At 49.0% G+C, this 23,804-nt stretch overlaps 1 protein-coding gene across 1 annotated transcript in view; it reads right to left on the bottom strand.

Moving 5' to 3' along the window:
- The window catches only part of EIF4G1 (eukaryotic translation initiation factor 4 gamma 1), a 135,396-nt gene that overhangs the window by 45,637 nt on the left and 65,955 nt on the right, over window positions 1–23,804 (bottom strand). Inside the window, exons 7-9 of the mRNA XM_078869511.1 lie at window positions 18,878–18,898; window positions 15,310–15,525; window positions 7,548–7,653 (exon numbers count right to left, since the gene is read on the bottom strand). Of these exons, the coding sequence (XP_078725637.1) occupies window positions 7,548–7,653; window positions 15,310–15,525; window positions 18,878–18,898 (343 nt within the window). The remainder of the gene's footprint in view (window positions 1–7,547; window positions 7,654–15,309; window positions 15,526–18,877; window positions 18,899–23,804) is intronic.

The raw sequence follows: 23,804 nt of genomic DNA, 5'->3' as shown, positions 1-23,804 counted from the left end.
AATTCAAACTTGATATGAATAATCACCAACTGTCCTGCACGCTGCACCCGGGTTTCTAAAGCCTCTCAATTGCATTTGATGCCATGTTTGCATTTGTTTAGCTTAATGCATGGGCACTCCCTGCCGAAATAAACAATATCCATCTAAATCTACGTATTCCAACAGAATTATCCAATTCAATCCACCGCTCGATGAAGGCATCTCCACCATTCACAACCGCGTGCTGCGTTCCATCTCATGCCCGATTTACGGCTCCATCTCTCCAGTTAGTGCGCCAGGACTTTGACATCGTCTGGTTGGCGCAATCCATTAGGAGTTTTGTCCCACAGAACCCCATCACATCTTGCTCAACGATGAAAGTTCAGTCGGGCAACTTTTCTTGCTCCCTACTGCATGGGGGGGGGGGATTCCCAATCGCGTTTCTTTCAGGAAGTCAGAGGAGTGTGCGCAACTTTCAGTAATCCTTCGGGCGTGCCTTTGACAATCAATGTAAATCCCTTTCACATTTCTAGAGGCTAAATAAAGTCACCGAGGACAAATACAAGAGCCCACAACGTCGACTACAATGTATTACCCTGACCCATCAGCTACCAGTGGTGTGCAATCGGAGGGGCGTGCACAGGACTCAGTTTGTTTAAGGCGTTTACTAAAATTACCACCGAGCAAGCATGCTTTATTAATTTCACGAGTGAAATCCGAACCGGTCCAACAACTGCCGCCACTGACGAGAGGTGTGGGGGGGGAGGCCGTCATCCAACAGTGGAATGACAGAGCTGTGAACTAACAAACTATCAGCTACACAGTGTTTATTCAGTCTCCCCAGCCCCACCCACAAAACCACTTTCAGGGTTGCACGTCAACAAGACATAAAAAGCAGCATTACCACCGATGCCACACATTGTCCTGCACCTCTCGATTAGCACGGCGGTTGGCTACATACGATGCGAAAGTTCAACGAACACACACACATCTCTGTTCTGACGAATGCTCAGGCAAGCAAAGCTGCAATACAAGCTCAACTCAACTGCCACAATCATTCCAGAGACTAAAAAAACACACACAAGGCTGGGAGAGCAAGCGCCTACATAAACCATGTCACCGCTCCCAGTCCATTACTCACGGACGGCGGACAGACCCACCTACATGCCGTCTTCATCGCGGCCCCGTACGGCAAGGCGGACACCGAGGCAGGGCGCGGAGCGGTGCGGCCCAATGCAGGCAGCGCAGCAAAGGCAACCGACGCACAATCCTCTGACGTGCCGCGCACTTTCTAATGCCGTAAGCAGTCGCGGGCACAGCAGATTGCGGGCATCCGCAGGGGAGGGGGGGGCGAGCGTCACGTGGTGGCGGCGGCGCCAACGGGAGAGTAAAATACGCGCCAAGGGCCGAGGAGGATGAGGGGGGGGGCTGTAACTCGAGCGGCCGCTGTTGCCGCGGATCCTTTCGGTGAATTTCGCCACGGCGGCGTGTCGACACTGGGGGCGGCCGCGCTGCCTCGTCAGCTGATTTGCGCTCCCCATTCCAAAATTCTGGTTAATGTGTAACACATGCCCGCGCACGCCTCGCATATCCAGCAGAGGCCCCCGGCCCAGCTCGGTGCTGCCTCGCCCCACCCCCAGCCAATAGAGTTGCGCAAGCCAAGTGTCAGGACGCCCCCGTGTACAGTAGCGCGGACTTCTGGCACTGGGCGCTCTCTCGCGGTTAGCCGCGTACGGTGGGAAGCCGCGTACGGTGTTGGGGCGGAAAACGGTGGTGGCGGGCGCGGGTCACACGAGCTTGCCTTACCTGGCCCCTGACAAGCCCCCCCCCCTTTCCCGCTGCTCCCGCGGACCCACAGCTGGGACCCAAATAGAGAGTCGTGCGCCGCCAACGCCGCCCACGGCACGCACGGAGAGCACTTGTTTGGGGAATAAGGACCCAACCAAAGTTTGCCCGTGGCTGTGTTATTAAATTATGAGTTAAAACAGCTCTGGCATATCTGTTTAAAAAATCGACAGACTGCACGCCTCTCCATTCCCTCTTTTGCACTACCCTGAGTAACACCACGTGGCTCGCATCGACACTATCAATCTCCCCCACGATCAAGATGTCATCTTGCCGCTGACGCCACCACATCCCACCAAAGCCTTTTAGCACTCCCCCGCCGACGTACAAATGGCAACAAAAACATGCACCGCAGGTTTTTGTCAATCAGTACAAATTAAAACGTATAAGTGAAATTTAATACTACTTGTACAGTTTTAAGACAGTTTAACACGTAGGCGCCCATCTAATTATGAACTAAACATTCGCCCGTCGGTGTAGAAAAAACAATGACGCAAATAAACGGAGGTCGTCGAAGGAGACGTTACTGCCCGTTTGTTTTGTTGGCTGTCCAAACATAGGCTGTCTCGACAATAAACACTGCACAACACAAGCTGACCTCGTGCTTGACAGGACGACTCACGTGAACACATGCAAGTCAGCTGATGCAGAGGAGAAGAACGCTTTAGCAGTCATACATCCAAACAGCGCACGGGACACTCAGACAGCACGCAGCCCCAACAGGGCAAGGAACGTACCACCAATAATCGTGCCGGCTTCAATCCTAGAAATTGTGTTGTTTTAACCCGCCCGAACTCGACTTCTGTGAAGAGCTTTATCTCACCAGATTCCTCCAGTATAAATAAATATTCCGATTCTGAATCCCCAATTTTTTTTTACTTTGTTCACACTCATCCATTGAGATCAAGACCTGTTGAGGATTCACTGTTGTTTGCACGTTATACATTTTACTGTGAGTTTAAGCAAGTCAGGAGCATCCTCCATCTCTGAGCATGGGAACATAACCCAATAAAGCATTTAGAAAAGCGACAATTCAATGACACTGTCCAGGTCTATAACATTTCAGGGAAACTCTTGCAATGAACAAAGGACCTATATTGTCACCCAATTTAACCGGAAGCAAGCTTGGTTGAATGTAACGTTTTATGAACGCTGTAAACCCTCCACTGTTTCCCATTCTGTCCTGTGTGTTTATGCCTTCAGCTATATGCACACTGTAACGCTGAAATTCAACTCGCATGCCCGTCTCGAGCACTGCAAGTATCGAGGCTTAACCACTTTGTTTCAAGCATTTTAAGCTTCACGGCAGCGTGCAGATTAGCGACACTACCACATGACCTTAACATGTTGGGGCCTCTGCAGCTAAACTGGGGAAAGCCCAGAGGCTGTGGTCAAATGGTGTCAAACTATCAGTTGGTTACTCTCTCTGCTCTGGGCCAAAATTAAACCGATCTTCTACCAGTGTTCGGGGATACCGTATTATAAAGTAGCATCAGAATGCGTCGATGAAACCCCAATTGTGTGACGAACGATACACGCAAAGAATCGCTTGGCTAGGAATCGATAATATTATTTATGATTACGGCAAAGTTTGCACAAATACAATCATTTAACCGGAATGCCTGGATTGACTGGCACGGCAAAGAGGAGTGAGTGGGGGGGGCAATGTGACTGGGTCCTAACAAGACAGGCAAAAACACACAGGACGCACAAGGACAAAACAATGAGGGACACTATTGGAACCTCATTTGCCAGTAAAAAATATAATTGGTTTTTTACCCTTCTATCTGGCAACAAAACTGACACCTTTTTTTTTACAAGGAGTCATGTTTGCATAGACCACAATACCTGCAGCCATAATGCAAACAAAAAACATAACTCTGATAATATATGCACTGTCCTTGAAGTTGATTGGTCCACACCCGAGACAGCTTTCCTTAGAGCCTAGTCTCACATGGGTTGGACCAGATGACGCCAAAAGGCGCACAACTCAAAGACAATGCACCATCAGAGTATGAGAGCTCGGGGTAAGCATTTACACCATTGGAACCTCATTTGCCAGTAAAAAATATGATAATTGTTTTTTTTACCCTTCTTGACCAATCACCAATCAACTTCAAGGACAGTGCATATATTATCAGAGTTATGTTTTTTGTTTGCATTATGGCTGCAAGTATTGTGGTCTATGCAAACATGACTCCTTGTAAAAAAAGGTGTCAGTTTTGTTGCCAGATAGAAGGGTAAAAAACCAAATATCAATGAGGGACACTCTTTAAGAGACGGTACAAAATCTGTGAGAGAGGAGATGGGACAAGATTGTACAGAATATGCAATGACGCACAGCACGAAATGTGACGCAAAACCCGCATTACAGACAACACGAGGATCAAATAGGTGGTGGTCCAAAGGAGGCATCGGATACGCACGATGCACTCTGCGAGAAGGCAGCACCCACCTCGCGGTGAACCCAGACTGCCTGGAGATGGCGGAAATGCTAAGGGGCCGCTGTGTAGCGACAGCATGACCCTTATTTTTATTGTAAGCAACTTGAGAGGTTGATGTGCAATGATTAATAGTAGCCTAACAATCATTGTTTTTACCAGGTAAGCTATGTAGCTCTTTTTCAGAAGCGACCAGGCCACAAATGATAGCTCAACTTAGTGACTTCTCATGTGGAAATGTATAGCAGCCAAACACTCTAAAGGCGTGATGTCGATTCTAAATGTGGAGGGAAAAACCAGAGGACCCGGAGAAAATCAACACAACCACAGGGAGAACATGCAAACTCCAAATATACAGGCATCAGGATCGAAATCAAACACACGACCTCATGTATATCAGGTGAGGTACTTAACATCTCGCTACCGTGGCACCGAATCATCTATATAACGTCGCCAAAAATTATCATTCACTATCGTGTGAAAAAACGCAATTTGATGCAAGAATCGAATCGCTGTGCCCTATCAACGCGATCAATCGAATCACCAGGAGGTCCAATTGTTTTAAAACAGAGGTTCTCAACCTTTCAGTTGCAGTGATATTTTCAGGGATCCTGAGTTTCCATGCCCTTCGTTTTTGGATAAATTGCTTGGAAATATAACTTATAAATATAAAAATTACTTTCACAAAAATAAGTTTTGCTTCCTACGCGTAAAAGTGCGTCTCGGGACACACGTTCATTCTATGGCTGGGAGGCGTTTTAAAATAGCCCCTGAAGGTTTGTTTTTAGGTTCGGCAAAAAATAGATACGCAGATATCTCTTGGGCATAGGCGGACAGCAAGACAGGCTGGAAAAGAAGCTCGTTAGGGAACATCTATATAAAAAAAGAGACATTTGTGAATGTGTGATTGTTCGAAATGTTTAGCATACTTCCCAAAATGCAACAAACTTGAAATTTGGCATGTGGGTAGCTTCCAGACTGTACACAGTAATGAATATATTTCGCACGGCAAGTGAGCGGTGACAGTCACATCTGTGATGTCACTCGAATGCAGCAGCATCACGCATCCCCCACCCACCCTCCGCGTAGGCCGTGTATTAATCCAAGACAAGAATCCAAGTCTCGGGCGAAGCCGGGTAGTAAAGCTAGTTGTTTATATTTCTTAAGCCACTTGTGGTGAAAAAAAACTGGCCTCTGGAGCACGTAGCAAGCCCACGACACAGTCAGTTTCATCAAAGAGCAGACGAAGCACCTTTGAGTAAAATCCACATAAGTTTGCATCTTCGCAAAATGCAGATACAACAGCAGTGATGTACAGCCGTTCACTCCCCTGCCGGATGAGGGGGGCCTCCCCCCACGCCGTGCGCGGGTCATGGGGATTGTTTTGACGCGAGTACACGCCCATCATTGCCGGGTTGGTGAACGCCCCAGGTGCAAACATGGGAGCATAGTAGTACAGTGTAATAATGGGCCTTGCTGCACTGGACGTAGCCCCACGGTTAACGTGCAACGATGACCAGCACTCAAAGTTGAGGAACTGGGCGCTCCTCAAAATGCACGTCCTGTGATTTTCAGATTGCAATCTTCACGTATAGTGGACCCCTCTGCTATGCACAAAGCGGCGTAGCCGTCTTAATCTAATATTTCTTGCACGGCTCAGCTTTGAAGAAACTCCCTTCCGCCTCTTCTGGTCTTGCCAGCTTCATACAACTGCACATTTCTCGCCCTGCTGTTGCCGCTGATTCGCATTGTGGAAGGACAGCCTCACTTAATTGTGACATAAAAAAAACACCAGACGCGTATCAAAGGTTGTTACGGGAGGTCTCCGAGGCAAAGGTACAGAGAAAATCTTCAGAATTTCATTTCAGGACTGTTCGAGGCGCAAAGCCCTTTCCAAGCTCACGGGCTGATGTGTGACGTGTGTGCGTATGCGCTGGGTCACTGATGTGTGTGCGTATGCGCTGGGTCACTGTGATGTGTCTGCGTATGTGCTGGGTCACTGTGACCCGTTTTAGGAGTCGGTGAGTAAACATCATTTTCGTTCATCCCGCGAGGCTTCTGGACTTTGTAGTGCATTGCCGCGATGCTGCAATCCAGGTAATATGTTATTGCGCTGAAAATGTGGCACTGATCTTTTGTCTTGCAGTCTCTGCAGGTAAATTAAGATTTAAAAAAACAGTGAGGTCTAATGTGCAAAGGCACTTTCTTGATTTCACACGGTCCTCCAGAAAGCAATTTGTGAATCATTAAATTGTATATATTAAGGTGTGCCGCACTCTCAAGCGCAGTTTGCATTGTATTGTGGAAACCGTAAAAATGCTTCGAGGAAAATGCAAATTGCTCCGAATATCCATTTACCGCCCTTAACAATGGAGTAGAAGCCAATTAAAAGGCTGCGTGAATAAAAAGCGGTGGCAAATCAATGCCAAGTTACACTGGCAACTGGGTAGTCCCATGTGCGGTGGTTCATGTGTAACGCCCATCTTTAAAGGGGGGGGCCGACGGGTCGGGTGGAGGTATAGTAGGTCGGCTGCAGACTTACCTGCACGTTCTCAATATTATCCTCATGCGCGAGATCTCAGGCTTCCTCTCGCGTGGAAATACTCAATGAGGAGATTGACACAGAAGCTCAAAGTAATATCCTTTCTGAAATGGGTATTGTTTTTAATACAGACGTGTGTATATGCATGCTCGGAGGTGGAGTGGTAACACCGTGGGGTTAGCACTGTCCCACAAACCCGAGGCCCTGAGTTCGTTTCCCGGCCAAGACGAATGCAAGTAGCGAGTGATATCAACCCACACTGACCAGCATGGAGAAGTAACCATCGTTGCGTATTTCCCCAGGAAAGCCACACCGAGTCCAAACAACTATTGTCAAGGAGGGTCTGACAATAACAGTGAGATGTTTAGCCAAAAACAATGATATTGTATGTGTTTTAGCGTCGGGAGGAAGACCGTGTAGAACAGGGGCTGAAATAAACTCCACGCAGAAAGACGCCCGAGTCATGAATCGAACCCCAATGTATTTCTTGCTGCAGGTCACAAGTGTTATCACTGGCACATCCCTATTGCACTTTAAAGGCAATCCATCATGACCTGCACAGGTAGAGTGGCCGTCATCCAGCAGTCAAATGATAAATGGATATACATTACCATGAGTTCGCTACGCATGTTTCATCATGCATACGTGGTGTACCAACCTCCACCCTCCCTCGGCGTGTGGGTTGGACGGTGGAAGCCCCCCCCCCGCCCCCCCCCGAGGCTGCGTGCGGTCGCTCTCACCGTACGGGTACTCCGTGCCGTGCCCCGGCCCGGAGAAGAGCGCCGACGCGGTGCCCGCCGGCTGCACCGGGTACTGCGGCGTCTGGTTCACGTACGACGGGCGGAACTGCACGCAGGACACAGAGCGAAAAGGTGGAGGGCAAGGCGCCATTAAGGGAAATGCGCGGTGACGTGCCACGGCAGCGACGGACACCACAGCCGACAAAAGCAGAGTGCGCCGTACACCCCTCCACACCGTCACCGTTCCGATGACGTCTGCAGGTTGCCGGGTGGGGTCCCGTTCACCACCGAATCTCAGAACGTGCAAGCGGCTCGGCATTAATTTTCTTCAGAAGCGTAGTAGTGCCGTTGCAGAGAACTGTAGCGGCACGACCGTACTCTACAACTGCTGGCGTCAAACTGTGGCACACGCCCCCAACCCCCCTCCCTTGTGGGAGCCTCAGTACCGAATACGTTTTTTAATTTAAGAATTATTCCAATTCAGTCCCGATGACCGATGATGCACACGCACGTCATCGGAACGGGTGAAGTGGCGCGTGTCCGTGGGGTCCGTACTCTGCGGCCGGGTGAGCTGCCCGGGACCCTGATGGAGGAGTGCCTGCAAGAGCCTTGGCTTTCTCCGCATGGGACGCAATGTGCCGCAGGGAGACAGATTCTCACGGCACAGCCCGGGTGTCTGGATCTCCCATTCTCAGGCAACTGTTTCCTTGCACTCCCTTGATATTCAATTATATCTCTAATGGTGGTCACAGCCCTGCGTCTTACTTCCCATCTATGCTTTTACAAATTCCTCCCCCTGCAATCCGCACATCCGTGCCGCAAATATAACTACCCTCTCTTTTGCAATCGCTCACCAACCTCTGCTCGATCAGAGGTTTTGTTCCCTGCTGTGGTATCTAGTTGGCCAGTGAATACAACTTGACCACTCGACCAGGACGAGACCGAATGCTACACACCCAAAAATGCTTCATGTCGTTGCATTGCACCATAATCTACACCGATTTATATTTTATATTAACATCGAGTTAATTACCGTTATTATTTTGCCCAAGCAATGTTTATTCTGGGTCGCCTTGCAGTGAACGGAGATAGCATTGTAGTATTGTGGTACCGCATTGTATTGTACCACCGTGGCGGCCGCGAGAGCGCACGGAGAGAGACGTGTCGCGAAACCACCGACAGCGACACATTGAGCAAAGGTCCACACACACCAGAGCGCAGGCACGCAGCTCGACAAAGCTCCCTTCTCGTACGTATGTTGAACTTCTTTCACACCGTACATAGCCAACCGTGTTAATTGGAGCGATTCACGCAATTAATATCAACACAGCCCACTGATTAGTGAATCAGTGTTGCCCAGTGAGGTAATTCTACCGCATTTCCCCAACTGGTTATTCATTCATCGGGATAATTCTGTACGGTCTGTGTGGAAAGCACTCTGGAAGGTTGGCGTGCAGCACTGAAATCACAATGTCCGTTTTGCACGATCCCTTCCATATGCTGTGCCTTAACAAAGCTTAACATTCAACTATTCTACCGTCAACTTGAGTTTGCGATTAAGAACGTAAGTGTTGTTTCTCCCAGTTAAGTTAATTCACAAAAATGTGTTCAACACTCTCCACAATTTAATAAAATAGCAAAAAAACACAACCACTGAGCAATAAATGGCCACTTACATGAAGTGTCACGTTTAAAATGGCTGAGTGGACCTAGGGGAGGCCCAGAACCGGTTCCAATAATCGTCACTGGTGTTGGTGTCCGTGAGCAGGAATCGAACTCGGGTCACCAGGTTCATAGCACGGCACACTAACCACTACACTTCCACTCCCCCACATATTGATCTCACAGACACGCACAACTTCGTTAATCTCTCACCGTCCGTCCAACTTTCACAGAATCTAGTTGCAAGTCCCATCGTACAGCGTCCAGCGAGGCCTCATTCTTACCTTAAGAATTTAGGGGCACCGAGGTATTTCACCGAAGCATCTATGACCTTTGACCTCAGGTCAGATAAAGTGTCGCTGCATGCTAACGCACCATCACTTGAGTGCCGTCTGCTGGACAAAGTGTGCTACCGAGTCCGTGCAACGCCACTGGCTATACCAGTGCCAGCGGCAGGCCAATCTCTGTGGGCAGACACTCCCTTTGTCAGTGGGGCAGGCAAGTGGCGGGCGTGTGTGACAAGTATCTGTTGCAGATCAGGAATGTATGTAGAACGTCTTTCACAGCATACGTAGCCACCTGTGCTAATCGGACGTGCGGGGGACGGACATACCCCCATCCACAGGATGTGCTCCACTCTCCATTGAAATATAACGTGGGATCTAAGGTGGAGCCCATGAGGGATTACTACACGAGGCCTTCCTCTGATGTGCGCGTCCTATTTGCATGGATGGATGACTTTCACATGGGAACAATATATTTAACAAATTGGAGGTGCCCGGGTGATTTGGAGAGAGCAGTGGTTCTCGTTTAACTTTGGTGGGGGGGGGTGGGGGCTGATGGGACACCAAGGTCAACAAGCACGTTCCGAATGAAGAGTGCCACACAACTGTCAGGTCTCCAGCATCGTCGACAGGACCTCCTTTTCAGTAACTCAATTGAGGTAACTCCACGCTCAGAAACAAAAACGCCGTTAACATCCACCATCCGTGAGTGAAAAGCAGGGTCGGTCAACACAGGAGGCGGCAAAGAAGTCCAAACGAGTTGGGATCGAGCAATTAAAACGTTACTTGACCAGCTGACACCGCAGCCGAGTAGAAGACATCCAGAAGTTGCTTTCGGTGGCCACGCCGCAGAAGTCGACAGAGCACCTCGGTGCCGCACGGCTCAACTGCGAAACCCAACGCCCCGTCCCTCCCGAGCCACGACGACGCGACACCAGGCAACGTCAACCAAACGCGGCAAACTTCGTCAGCTGAGAGCACGGCAACCGCTCCTACTTATAGGTTTACCAGAAGCGGCCAGCTTGCTTTACTAAACCAATGATGATGTTGCTCCTTGTTTACGAGTTTAAATTCCTACGGCTCAATTAACCTGGAGGTTTATTTTTTTATACCCACCGCCCCACCTCTACATTAGGGAGTGGCGCGGTTCAGGGACGCTCCTCGATTTGAGATGGCACAAAGCAAAATCATCGCCCCTCAATGCCAGACTCACTCCCCACTCACAAGCTGGCTTTCAGTTGCGTTGTGCCACACGAGCAGTTTACACCAGGGGGTACGCGCCCTCCGAGTGTGTGAGACACGATGCGACGGGAGGCGCTTTTCAGTTGCTGGGGCAATTAAGCGCCACAAATGCAAATCGTAACATTATTATACAAGTACCCAAGGTGGTATTAATACTTGGTCTGATTTGGGTTCTTCGAGAAATGAAGAGTTCCCTGGCTCATCCTGCAGAGACATTATCAAAGATCCACGCCGCCCGCTTCACAACGGACGTTAAAGATCCCGTACAGCGATATTCAGAAACAGTAGGCCATGCGTCACTATTTTTCATGTTGCCAGGTAAGGCTCACCGAGCTACATAAACTCTTTTTCAGAAGCCACCTGGCCACAAATGATAGCTCAACAAAGTGGCTTATCACGTGGAAATGTATAGCAGTCAAATTCTCTAAACGCATGTTTCTGATTACAACCAGCTTCTACCAGGATCACCAGCAAAACTTCATGGTACTCGAATCGTAAATGTGGTGGGATTACTCTCCAACACACAAGTGTGCTGAACTAGTAACTAATTGGCACGTTTTGTGCACGTGACAAACCTTTCTAACTGGCTGTCGGGTGAAGGGTTTCACGTCATATTTATATTTAAGCCATCTAACCCAAAAAAAAGCCTTTGTTATTAATAATATTGGTCATGAAAGCCTCCTACGTGTTAAGCAGCCTTATTATTAACGCGCACCACAGTACCTTGCGCATTTGCCGCGTCCTTTCCAGGCCTCACCCAAGATCGTCTGGTGGGCACGGGGGAATCTTAGGCACGGCTATACATAGAAGGGTTCTTGTGGGAAGTGTCTCACCTGCTTAACGGGGGAGGAGAGGCTGGACAGAGGTGGCCCTTCACTCTTTTTTCACAGGTCAATCGATAAAATATATTTTTAAGAGGATAAAAATAAAGGGAATCGATAGGCAGCTATTAAAAAAAAAACTCTTCCTCCCGACTATAGATTAAGATGGTAACCATATATAGACAGGGGTGGGGTGGGAATGGAAAAACATTTTAAAGAGACGTTGATGAAAATTTGAAACGAGTCAAAAATGCTATATGCAGCAGAACTTTATCGGATCAATTCCATGGTGGCTGTGTGGTTTTATATTGTTGATGGTGACCTGTTAATGAACAGACATTGCTATTGGATGACAGCCAAAGCCGACTTTAAAATGGTGAAATTTTACTGCAATTGTTTTTGCTGGAAACAAAGGTGTCGTCTACGTCGGCCCGGGTAACACACGGCACCGGGGAAGTAAAAGTTTGCATTCGGGTCTGCAACACGGATAAACTTTGGTTCACACCACGCTTGAAAAGTGTCCCTGAAACCCCAGCGACACTTGCTCTCATCTTGCCAAACGTCACCCCCCCCTGACACAGGAGCAGAGCCGATGAATGGCCTGATCCTCTATTTCATCTAATGTCAATTTTGGGCTTCTAAGATTCCTCGGGCCGCATCCAGTAACTGAAGACGCTTGCTGTATATAACCCTGTCAAGTGTTTTGGTCACTACAGGTGTGTTTTCCCAAAACAAAGACCCCCCCGTATCGCCTATAACAGACTGTTGGGGAAAGTGCTGTTACCGAGCATCTATGAAGGCCGACAGCACACAAGGGAGTGGGGGGTGGACAGCACCACGCCCGGCCACCTTTGTCTTCCCAGTGGTGATGTTCACACACCACACCAGGTACTCATTGGAGGCAGAGTCGACCTAGGGTAGATAATCGTCATTGGTGTTGGCCGTGAGTAGAAATCTACCTCGGATCGCTGGGTTCCTAGCGCAGGGTGCTAACCGTTACACACTGCTGCTCCCCACACACAGACACGGTACTCCATTACTACATCGGGATCAACCTCCCCACAAACCTGTTATCCCCAATTGCCTTTCCATGACGCAATCCTCGCCCGTGCGCACACACGACTCACTCGAGCGCTGCTCCCGACGCCCCTTGCTCGGGAGCCTCTGGAGGCAACATCCGTTAACTCGAGGCGCGTCTCACTTAACGAGCACTCTTCCTACAAAAATTTACGATTTAACGAGAATTCTCTATCCAGGTGATCCCCGACTTATGATGGCTCGACTTGCGATCCCCTACTCGTATCTACTACCGCTAACGGCTGCTACTGACGAGTCTGCACATGTCATGCGCTAAGCATCGCCACACTCGTCGCCAGATGGCACTGCTTTGCATTTCCAATGTATGCATATGTACAGTATAGCCCATCTGTCTGAAGCTGCGCCTTGAGCGAACGCATCTCTTTCGCAACGCCTTTCACTTTTTAGCAAATTTTCTTCACATTTTCAAAGATTTGCCTTTCGCTTTGTCTTAGAAGAGGAAATGTGATGCACGAGCAGAAAAGTACTAAAGGATTTTCAAATGTGTTTGTTTTTACTTAAATGTTTGAAAAAGTTATTTTAAGCTACAATATGTGTTTGTTAGGGTTATTTTCATTCATTTTCGTGGTCAATTTTAGTGTTTTTATGGTATGAAATGGCTTTCCAGGAACGGAACCCCAATGTATAATATTGTACCTATGGGAGATGAGGGCTCGACTTACGACCGTTGTCCAGGAACCAATTCGGTCGTAGGTGCGTGGGGGGGGGGGGGGGTCACCTGGATTTATGACCAATTAGAATCTCGACCAATTTGTTCACAAAACAAGCCAAATGTTCGCGTAAACAAGCGATCGACAGCGTCCCATGGTGGCCGGGGGGGGGGGGCGGCACCGTGGCCCGCAGATATGTTTACCAGCTGTGCTGCCTGCATGCGTGTCATTCGCTATGTGGGGGAGGGGCCTCGTGGTGGCACTGTCATGGGTGGGTGGGGGAGGCGTAACCCTGTCACGCCCCCCCGCCTCCAGTAACCCATTCACCCCCTCCGCCTCGGGTAAGCCTGTCCCCCCCCCCCGTCTCCAGTAACCCATTCACCCCCTCCGCCTCCGGTAACCCTGTCACGCCCCCCCCACTCCGGAACAACCCCCCCCACCCGGAGCTACGACCACAAGGGCCTATCCCAAAGACTCCCTATCAATCTCTCTTGCTCTACCGTAATCAAAACTACACCACCGCTTACAATAAACAAAGTATTATTTGGGTCTTCTGGTAAAGTCACGTAAATAGCTTCAAAGAAAATAACAAAAAACCACGACGTTTCGATCGCAACACAAGCGATCGTCATCAGGAAAAGGGGAGTTAGCCTCTAAAGGCAAACTGTTTATAAAGGTTTAAAACGGGCGTAGCCCAAGTGTCAGCAGCATGGGCAGGATAGCTAATGTTAATGTCAGGTATGTTGCTGCTAGAGGTGATGGTCGTAGTGGGTAGTGATGGTGGTGGGCTTCCCCTAATTAAAGGGCTGCCAGGTCTAAAGTGTAAACATTACAGACAGTTATGACTCTGCAAACTACGCTGTGTCTGCAGCAGTAGTTACATTAGGGAAACTAAGCAACATGTCTCGGTCCGTGTTCGTGAACATAAGGCAGATCTGAAACACGGTAGGACCAATACCTCAGCCGTGGCTGATCATTGTTTTAATGCGGGTGGCTCACGAAAGTGATGTCTCTAAGAGGAAGCTACTTTACAAACCCACACAGTGGCTTTTGTGTTACAATCCCAGTGGGCCAGGTTTGATTTCTTTCTCTATAGTGCAACTTCCATTACATTGACTTCCATTACATTGACAGTTCCCTCCAGGCCCATGTAACCCCTTTGTGCAAAAAGAATATCGTTCTCCGAGTCACCTGTGCTGAACATCCTGGCCGAGGCCATGAAGAAAGCACCATCTTTAAGGCAGTGTTGGGCCCGCTCCCGGCGCCGGTATACGCCTCGGTGCCAGAGCAACGCTTTGGCCTTACCAGGGACCTGTGACCACGCTTGGGCAGGACTCTTTTAAAGCCAAGCGACATTCTTGCCAAGTCATTGAAACCTACCGCCGCTTCAGCCTCCCAGGGGTGGGGGAACTTTTACCTTTCAACAGAGGGCCGATTTAGAACCCACGGGTTACCCTCTGGCGGGGGCCATGCGTTGACACAAAACACCTCGGCGATATTCATTAACAATGCGGAGATCACGACGACTTCACCCCCTGACTGATCGCACGAGTGCGCTTGCCTGCGCCTGCTGTCTTTATCTTGTCTAGTTTTAAAAGTGCCTTTACTAAGGCGCTTTACAGCAATTATACAATTTACGTGGGATGATAACGATTTGAAATGAAGACTTTGTTTATTCTTGACTTAACGCTTTCGTGACTGCAGGAATTCATATTCTCTGGGTCTTTCGGTAAAGTCATGCACGCTCACATAATAAAAAAAAAATACATATATAAAACACAATGATACGGTGTGGCTATGTTCCAATTCCCCAACTTTTGATGCATCTGCACCATCTGCAGTCCCCCAATTGGGCAGTTTGAACTCTCCATCGTTCAGTCACGCACACTTACCCGCCAGGCTCCACGAGGAATGGCACCCGTGTGCCGGCGCCGAGGGTGAGCCAAGCGCGGGACTATGCAGGGGAGAACAGGAGGAGGGGGTGCGCTGCGGAGACGGCACGCACCTGGTTCTGTGTGGTGAAGTAGTACTGGGGCCCCGTGCCAGTGGCCTGCGAGTACTGCATGCTGTACGACAGCGGGTTGATCATGGTGGGTGCAGCCTGCTGCGTGCCGGGCTGGTACATGCCAGGTGCGGGCGCCGGGGCCATGCTGCGCATGTTGGGCTGGCTGCCGGCCACGCGGGGTCCGCTGTTTTGGCTCACGGGCCTCGGCTGCATGAACTGTGGTGGGGGGCGGCATGGGGAGGGGGGGGTAGCACGGGGAGAAAGAGGGGGTCAGGACACGCGTGCACAGACACACCTCGACTTAACACGGCGCCCCCTCTCTTGGCGACACTGCACCTTCGACCCCGTGCAAGGCCTACAATGAACGGGTGGGTGGGAGGGGCGTCAAGCTCTCTCAAGGCGCATTTCCAAAGCGTGAGTTCGTTTCGGAATCCACCCATTTACAAGGAGAGCAGGGTATACAGCTTCGTGTGCGAGTAGAAGAGCAGCTGCTTTGTTGACTCGATCTGCACAGGCCCTCCGCTCAAAATGGCCGACGTGTAACCGCTTCCGTGCGCTATGCAGGACGGGGAGGACAGCACTGTTCTTGCTGCAATTGCAGACAATTTGGGCCAAGGTGTTGCAATGCACGAGGAAAGGCGAGGGGGGGGGGGTTGGTCTACAGTAGAGGGGCGATTGCTCCGAGTCGGTAAACCTACGCGTCAATCAGCGATTGTAAACTGCATAAAAACTCCATGACAAAAGGTGCCAAGGCTGAGAGGTAGTCTAACAGCAGGAACACGGTCTACGCCTTGACCAGCAGTAGAACTGTGATGAATGTGGGGTCCAAAAACTTTCAACGTGGCTTCTCAGGAAGTTGTTCCAAATAGAAGTCTTTCCCACAGTATAATCCTTACGACTCCCATAGTCTCGCTTCACCAATCGCAGAGCAGCAAATGTGCCCGTCCGAATACACAACCACGTGAACGTTATTACCTTATCGGAACGTGTGCATTCACCTCCACATAGTCCTCGTCACTGCCAGTTGAGGCATCCCCATCCAATGAGGGGAGTCTGTTTTACTCTGCCACACAAGCCAATGGGGTACCCAGTATATGCTACCAAAAGCGACCTATCAGTCCGGCTAAACAATCGTATATACACGTGTGCAGACATAACGGAGATATATTTTTAAAACATGACTACGGTTCATATACCTTGGCCTTTTGATACAAAAAAGTAATCTCTAACTGCCATGTTGCATTTCAACCACGACATTCAAATGAAGTAAAAATAAATGTCAAACGAGGAAAATTAATAGACTCATTCTGACAAGAACGCCGACTATCCTAAGTCACAATCGGCAACGTTTAAATGCTCGCATCAAAATTCTGGCCACAGTTCAAGCTCTGTACTCTGACCACCCTGGAATTAGTTCTATCATTCTAAAAACCTCCCCCCCCCCGCCCCACTTCAGTCATGTGGCGTTTCACTTGGGTGCCACACAAAGGCCACCAAAACTCCAAGCTGCTGTCAGCGTGTCAGCACTCTCGGCGACAGCGCCACGCTCGCGCAAAGCACCTGCAAATTAGCCCGATCCCTCTCGTCGAGCAGCATGCGACCTCTTAAGAGCCAAAAAGTTCTACGAGGAAACCTCTTTTTCAGAGAGCGGCAGGGCCGGCAGCCGAGCGTTTCGGAAAAAGTACTTGGCGACAAATAAAAAAAAACTCCACTCGTGCCGCATGGACGGCCGCTCCAGAGAGCGGAGTGCCGTGAAACAGTCGCCCGTCGCGACGCCGCACCGCAAAATTGACAGGGACAAACGCGCGCAAAAAAAAAACGCCGCACCAGCGCTTGCACAAGGCTCCCTCATATGGCAAACGGGGCAAGCGTGGTGCCGACTCGTGGCCGACGCGCCACTTCGAGCTGCCGCAAGGCTCCCAGCCCACGACAGGCAGCCGTGCTAGTTCGCAAACCAATGTTTAAAATTTGCTGCCACAGCGTTTGGGACATTTGCACACTCGTGCAAGTGCACCCATCCAATCATGACAAATCCCAGAGAAGGATGCATTCGAGATTATCAACCTCATCACATTCGTGATTTTTACCATTCAGAAAATCAATTTACATATCTTGGGGAAAAAATAATTACACTGTCACAGATTTACAGTTTGAGATTTTCAAATATTTTCTCATAAGTCAATATCAAGTACTGTGTCTATATACACAAAATCACATGATAAACCTAATGGAGTACGTAGAAACAGGAGAAGCAAATGCAGAATAGTTTTAATCAATGGACAGGAAACAGAACTACCAGGGAACTTATCAAGGCTATGCAATAATCTGCAAGTCTCGAGAAACTCCAGCTCGTAACAGGGTATTATTTCGCTTTATTGAAAATGTATTGCTCACTCGGCATATGGGTGGCAGAGTGGTGCATAGTAGTAGCCGCTCGTGCCTCAGCAAGAAGGGCCTGGGTTCGATTCATCACCTCGGGTGCCTTTCTGTGTCGAGTTTATATTTCCTGTCTCTGCATAGGTATATCCCCCTCACCCCTCTGGGTTCTCCAGTTTCTTCCCATAGCAAAAACAAAGATCCCTCGTGTAGCCTTAACAGACTGCTTGGACAAGTGCTGTTAGTGAGCAGCACCTTTGAAGGCCGGCACGGCCAAAGAGGGGGTGGGTGGCCAACACCACGCACGGCCGCCTTTGTGTCCCGAGTTACGATGTTTACACATCGCACCAGGTACTCATTTGAGGTTGAGTCGACCTAGGGGAGTCCCAGGACCAGTGTTGGTCGTGAGCGGGAATCGAACTCGAGTCGCTGGGTTCATAGCGCAGCGCGCCAACCGCTACACTACCTATACACCCTAAAACGCGCAAACACACATACACAAAGTAAATGGTATTGGCCAAAACATCCCAATGCCGAAATATTACCCACAAGTGACGACTCAATTGGGACTACACGTAGCAATGTCGCCCCACTGACAACTTGGTTAGGACCCTACGCCACAAGTTGAGGCTTTTCTGGGTAAACAAGCATCATAATGGAATATCTAACAAACGCATCTTATCTTAACGGAATTTATATAGGCGCCTTAACCAAGGCGCTTCAGAGAATTAAGAATGGTACAATGTGTGCGAATGTAATGGTGGAGATGAGGTGAATTAAATAGAGGAGAGGAAGCAATGGGGCGAATCTGTGTGAATTTGGTGAAAGTGAAATTGTTGAAGGATGACGACGATGATTAAAGGATTGAATGAAAGGGGAATGAATGATCACATCATGAGAATATGAAGATGGAACAGGAATGGTGGTGGTGGTTGTTATGAGGGGGGGGGGAGGATGTGAACAAAATAAAATAAAACCTTTTTAAAATATGGGATCATGTAAAAAAATAACACTTCAGCAATACCACCTCAATGCACCTCACAAGAAGCAAAGCAAGATTTGGACAAGTGCTACATCTGACCCAGGTGGGTGCTAAAAATCCAGACAACATTGAGACACTCCCATAGTCAACAAATACAATTATATATACTCCCGAGGATAAGCAAAGTGTTAATTAATAAAGGGTCATTACCTGGATTGGCCTGAATCCTCCCTTTGAGAGAAGAGCAGGCAGGTGTGGGGAGGAGGGTGGGGGGCAGGGGGTCACACGGCAAAGGAGAGGACAGACAGGAAAGAGAAGCCACAATGAGACCCAAGCACCGCACACACAAACAGCGAAGCAACACAGCACGCGGAAGCGTGGCGCAGCGGGTTGACATCCTGGCAACAAGGGCACTGGGTTCCCCTCTCATAGCTACAAAAACACCTTCCAAATCACTCGATTGAGATTACAAACAGCAGCAACATTGCCCCCCACCCCCGAATACAAAAACACTTGGCAGGACCTTCTCCTGACAAAAAGGGGTCTCAGCGAGGTTGTTATGGGGAAAAAAAAGCATAAGGGGCAGCAACACCCTCACTGGGACCGAGTATTCACCAAACGATTCCTTACGCTGGAAAAAAGTGAAATTCCCAAAGCATTGCTTTTGCAATGCAGCATGGTCAGCCACAGCGGTGGCCAAACAATCGTGATTTTGGTCTGCCTGCTTTGACAAAAAAGTTTCCAATTGCACCACCGTGGAGGGTGACGTGGAAAATAAATCACAAAGCCGAGTTTCTTCCTCTTAAGACACTGCCCAAACGTCTCCTCTCCAAAACGTCACCTCGCGCAACATGCAAGAGGAGGTCGTGGGTTCAATCCCGACTGACGCCTGCTGTATATTTGGAGCTTGCATGTACTTTGCACTCTCATGTTTTTGTACTGTTTGCTGTTGTAGCGTTCTTACCCGCCCATACTGGATATCTGTGAAAAAGAGCTTGAAAGCTCATCGGATTCCTGCAGTATAAATATTCTTATTCTGCATGGTGTCTCGACTAGACTCACGTTCCACACCAACTTAAACGACGGCTCAGCCAACAAACTCATTCAGATGCAATTAGCTTCTCATTGCCTCACTCGCTGCCATGGTAGCCCTGCCCACAATGATAAAAAACTAACCGCACCTCCAATTCGCACGGTTGGCTACGGACAGTGCGAAAGTTCAACATACGCACAACCTCCCACTAATCTAGAATATTATTTCTTTTGGTTTGGACTTCATTTCCCACAGTTTTTAACTCTAGACCTGCACGTTATGTGCACAAGGCCTAGTTGTTAGGCACATGTACGCTGTTCGCAGGCCTTATTTTTTTCCCTGGGTTCTGTATTTCAACGGCCTATCTCCAGCTAAACCCGAATTAGTTTACTCCCGTCTGGCTTCCAAAGCCTTTACTGTAGGTGTCACACTTTTATAATTTGTATCCAATGGTAATAATGTCTATCACTTACAATACATAACTGCCATTACTACTGCAGCAACCTTGGGGTGCCAGTGCATCGCGATACCAAATCACAGAAATGCTGGACTATTGCACCCTTGCTTCAGTCTTGCATAACAGGGAAAGATACACATTTTGCTAGGGTTTAGACATTTTCATGCTCGAAGACAAATACACCAACATTACGAACGGTTGAGTTACTGTCGTTGCATTCAGGGCTAAAGAACTGGCAAGACTATTGCCAACCTACAGAATCAATGGGAGTCTCGTGATGCATCGGGGATCTTGGGCAGCTGAAACAAAGAGCGAGAGACGGGAGCTGCATTTCAGACAGGACTAAACATTTGATTTGACGAGCCACCTTCCTGACCACGCAATGGTATATTCGTGGATTCGGTGCACTCATCGTTAACGAATTTAACACCGGCTGACGGCTCGTGCATTTGACTGCTCGCCTCAGCCGCTCCCCGCCGACTCAAGCAGAGTAGAGCTGCATTGCGCCACCTGGGCGTGAAAGGGAAGCGTGGGACACGACACCTCACTCGCCGTTAATCCCGAGGATTTGTCACGTGCAGCTGCAACGCGGCATTCCTGGCCACAGCTCGCTTGCTCAAGAACAGGCCAACCGGTGGGCCGTCCCGCCGGGGCCGTGCGACACTCTGCCCCACTTACCCCACCCAACTTGACTCGTGACACAGGCCGATAGCAAACACGTGTCTAATGTATGCATGCCGAACTTATTTCACACCGTACGGAGCCAACCGTGCTCATATACTCGTGCTACGGTGCCTTGTGGAGACCGATCACTTCTGGAGCTACTGCAGTCATCAGCATCGTGACAACGCAGAAACTCCGTGGCACGGACTCCAAGGAAATGGCATTTGCAGTCAACTCAGCAGGTGGCGCTACTGTGTCCCACAGAGTGGCTCAACACATCCTGATGGGCAGAGTCCCATCTTAGCTCTCAGGTCATATGCTAGGCTAATTAAGGAAAAATCAAGTGTTTACACGATAGAAACATTGTCCTGTCGCGAGATGTCAACTACCTCGACTAGTATACAATGGGTCGTGGATTCGATCCACTTTGTTGAGCTATCATTTGTGGCCAAGTCACTTCTGAAAAATAACTATATAGCTCAGTGGGCCTTACCTGGTAAAATAAAAATACATGAATATAATAATAAAACACTAACTCAATGCACTTCACAATCCGTTTTAAACATGAGCAGCTGCCTGGGTTTGAACCCAGATTTCTGGCAGTGACACAGGAACCTTTAAAACAAACCACCTTAACATCAACATTTGTTCACAACCCATGGTGCAATTATATTTTCCGTCCAAGCATCCGGATTTTCTGAAGAAAATCTCCTTTGAGAGGCTGCATAAATGGCATAATGCGAAGAGTGGAAGCCGGGGAAAGGGGAATGCGCACATGGTATTACACATGGGGACCAATGGAGGCAGGGCAAGTGGACCAGAGGGCACGATAGAAATCGAGACACATGGGTCACAATGTGCAAGTGGGTGGGACACGCAGGGTGCCGAAACGGAACACAGGTGCAAACGGAGGACAAACACCGCTCTAGTTATATCGAGGGAAACGCAAACCCTGCACTGGGGGGGGCAGCACTCAAGAGCTTCACGGAGGGATTGCCTTTTAATGGCTGGAAACGGTTGGAGAGCCCGAGCATCTCAACCCACGGTGCGCGCTGGCTCCCACCTGGTGAAGTGAAATGTTCCTTGTATATTCATTCACGGTCATTCACACGATGTTACGCATGCCAATAGATTGTGCGAGTGCATTACCATCAAAATTACCACCACCACCCATCATCATCATGACCACCACCATCATGACCACAATCACCACCACAGGGTTGGCTACATATGGTGACAAAGAAGTTCAACATGCATACCCTCATTCCAATGCTCCACGAGTCCTCGACACTCAATGCCAAGAAACCCCTTCTCCACTGCTTCACACGCCCGCTGTAGATACTAATAATCTGCAACCCTTAATGAACTCAACTCCTTCCCAAATTATTCCCTTCGGTGCCTTTCAAGCTACAAAATGTCAGCATTATCCAGTTCTGACATCAATGCGCTTAAACACCGTTTGGAAATCGTTAAAAGCTTTATAGTTATACTAGCGGTAAGTACCCGGCGTTGCTCGGGCGAAAAAGGCAGACACACACATGGACTTACACACAGACATCGACCCACACACATAGAAACACATCGACTTAGACACACACACACATATGGTTAAACCCAGGATAGATCGTTAGCAGGCCAGCCTAAATGTTTGTAACTGGCGAAGATGTTCCATTAGGGGGGTGCACGCTTCGCAAGCGTAGAGAAGGGAGGGAATTACCGTGGCCGAGAAGACCTGGAGCTTCATGCGCAGCGAGAGACCAGGTAGCTTCCACACAGCGTAACGCAGCCGATGAAAAGAGAATAGCGCTCGACTGATTTGGAGTGAGACCTCTGCTGTTAAACCGGAGCCGGTCATGAGCACACTGGCCAGGTATGGGAATCTCTCCGATCTCTCCACAACTGCCGCATCACCAATTGTGAGTTGTGGGGGTGGATTGTCGGATGGTACAAAATACCCAGGCAGGTGCTTAGTTTTGGTGGGGCTGATGGTAAGGCCCCACCTCTTAGTGGCAAGCTCCAGGTTCAGCAGCAGTGAGCAGCAATCACCAGAGCATGGGCATACATAACATGGTTGAACAATAGGGAGGCATCCCTTGACCGCACACGGGCATCGGATCAGCCTCCCATTGTATCTGTACCTTATGGTTTCCTCGGGTACAGCCATTGAAGGCTTCACGAACTACGTGGTCAAAAGATATGTTAAATAATGTGTAGCCAGAGGACATCCCTGTCACACCCCAAGGTGTAGAGGGAATGGCTCTGACTGACGGCCACGTAGTTTGACGCGGGGCCGCTCACCATCATGAAGGTCCTTAAGGATTGTGAGCTAAGTTTGAGGGACTCCGAAAGCATGAAGAATAACCCAGAGGCCAGGCCTACTGATGGTATCATAGGCCTTGAGCAGGTCAATAAAGCACATACATTCACTCACACGCACACATGGACCTACAGACACGCAAAGAAATGGACTTACACTGACTGACATGGAGCCATGCACAAAAAGCGACCAACACAGACGCCCATGGACTGACACACACACACATATGGACTCACACACGCATAGACATGCACTTTAGATACACACACATGGAGTTACACACATATATCGACGTACACACATACAGCGATTCACACACACACACACACAGACTCACACACAGACATAAGTGGACTCACACACACATATGTACTTACACACATCCATATCGACTAAGACACACACACATGGACTTACACACACATACATAGACTTGCACACACATTGCCCTACACACACACATACACATATGGACTGTGACACACAGACATCTACTTTAGATACAGACACATGGATTAACACACATCGACTTACACACACACACATCGAGTGACACACACATGTATGGACTTACACATGTGGACTAACACACACGTATGGACTGACACACACATACACATCGACGTACACACATACACATGGACTGACACACATAGACACACAAACG

The sequence above is a fragment of the Lampetra fluviatilis genome, chromosome 28 (genome assembly GCF_964198595.1).
Source record: "Lampetra fluviatilis chromosome 28, kcLamFluv1.1, whole genome shotgun sequence".
NCBI lineage: Eukaryota > Metazoa > Chordata > Hyperoartia > Petromyzontiformes > Petromyzontidae > Lampetra > Lampetra fluviatilis.
The sequence above is the reverse complement of the archived record's forward strand: the minus strand, read 5'-3'. Positions and strand labels throughout refer to the sequence as shown.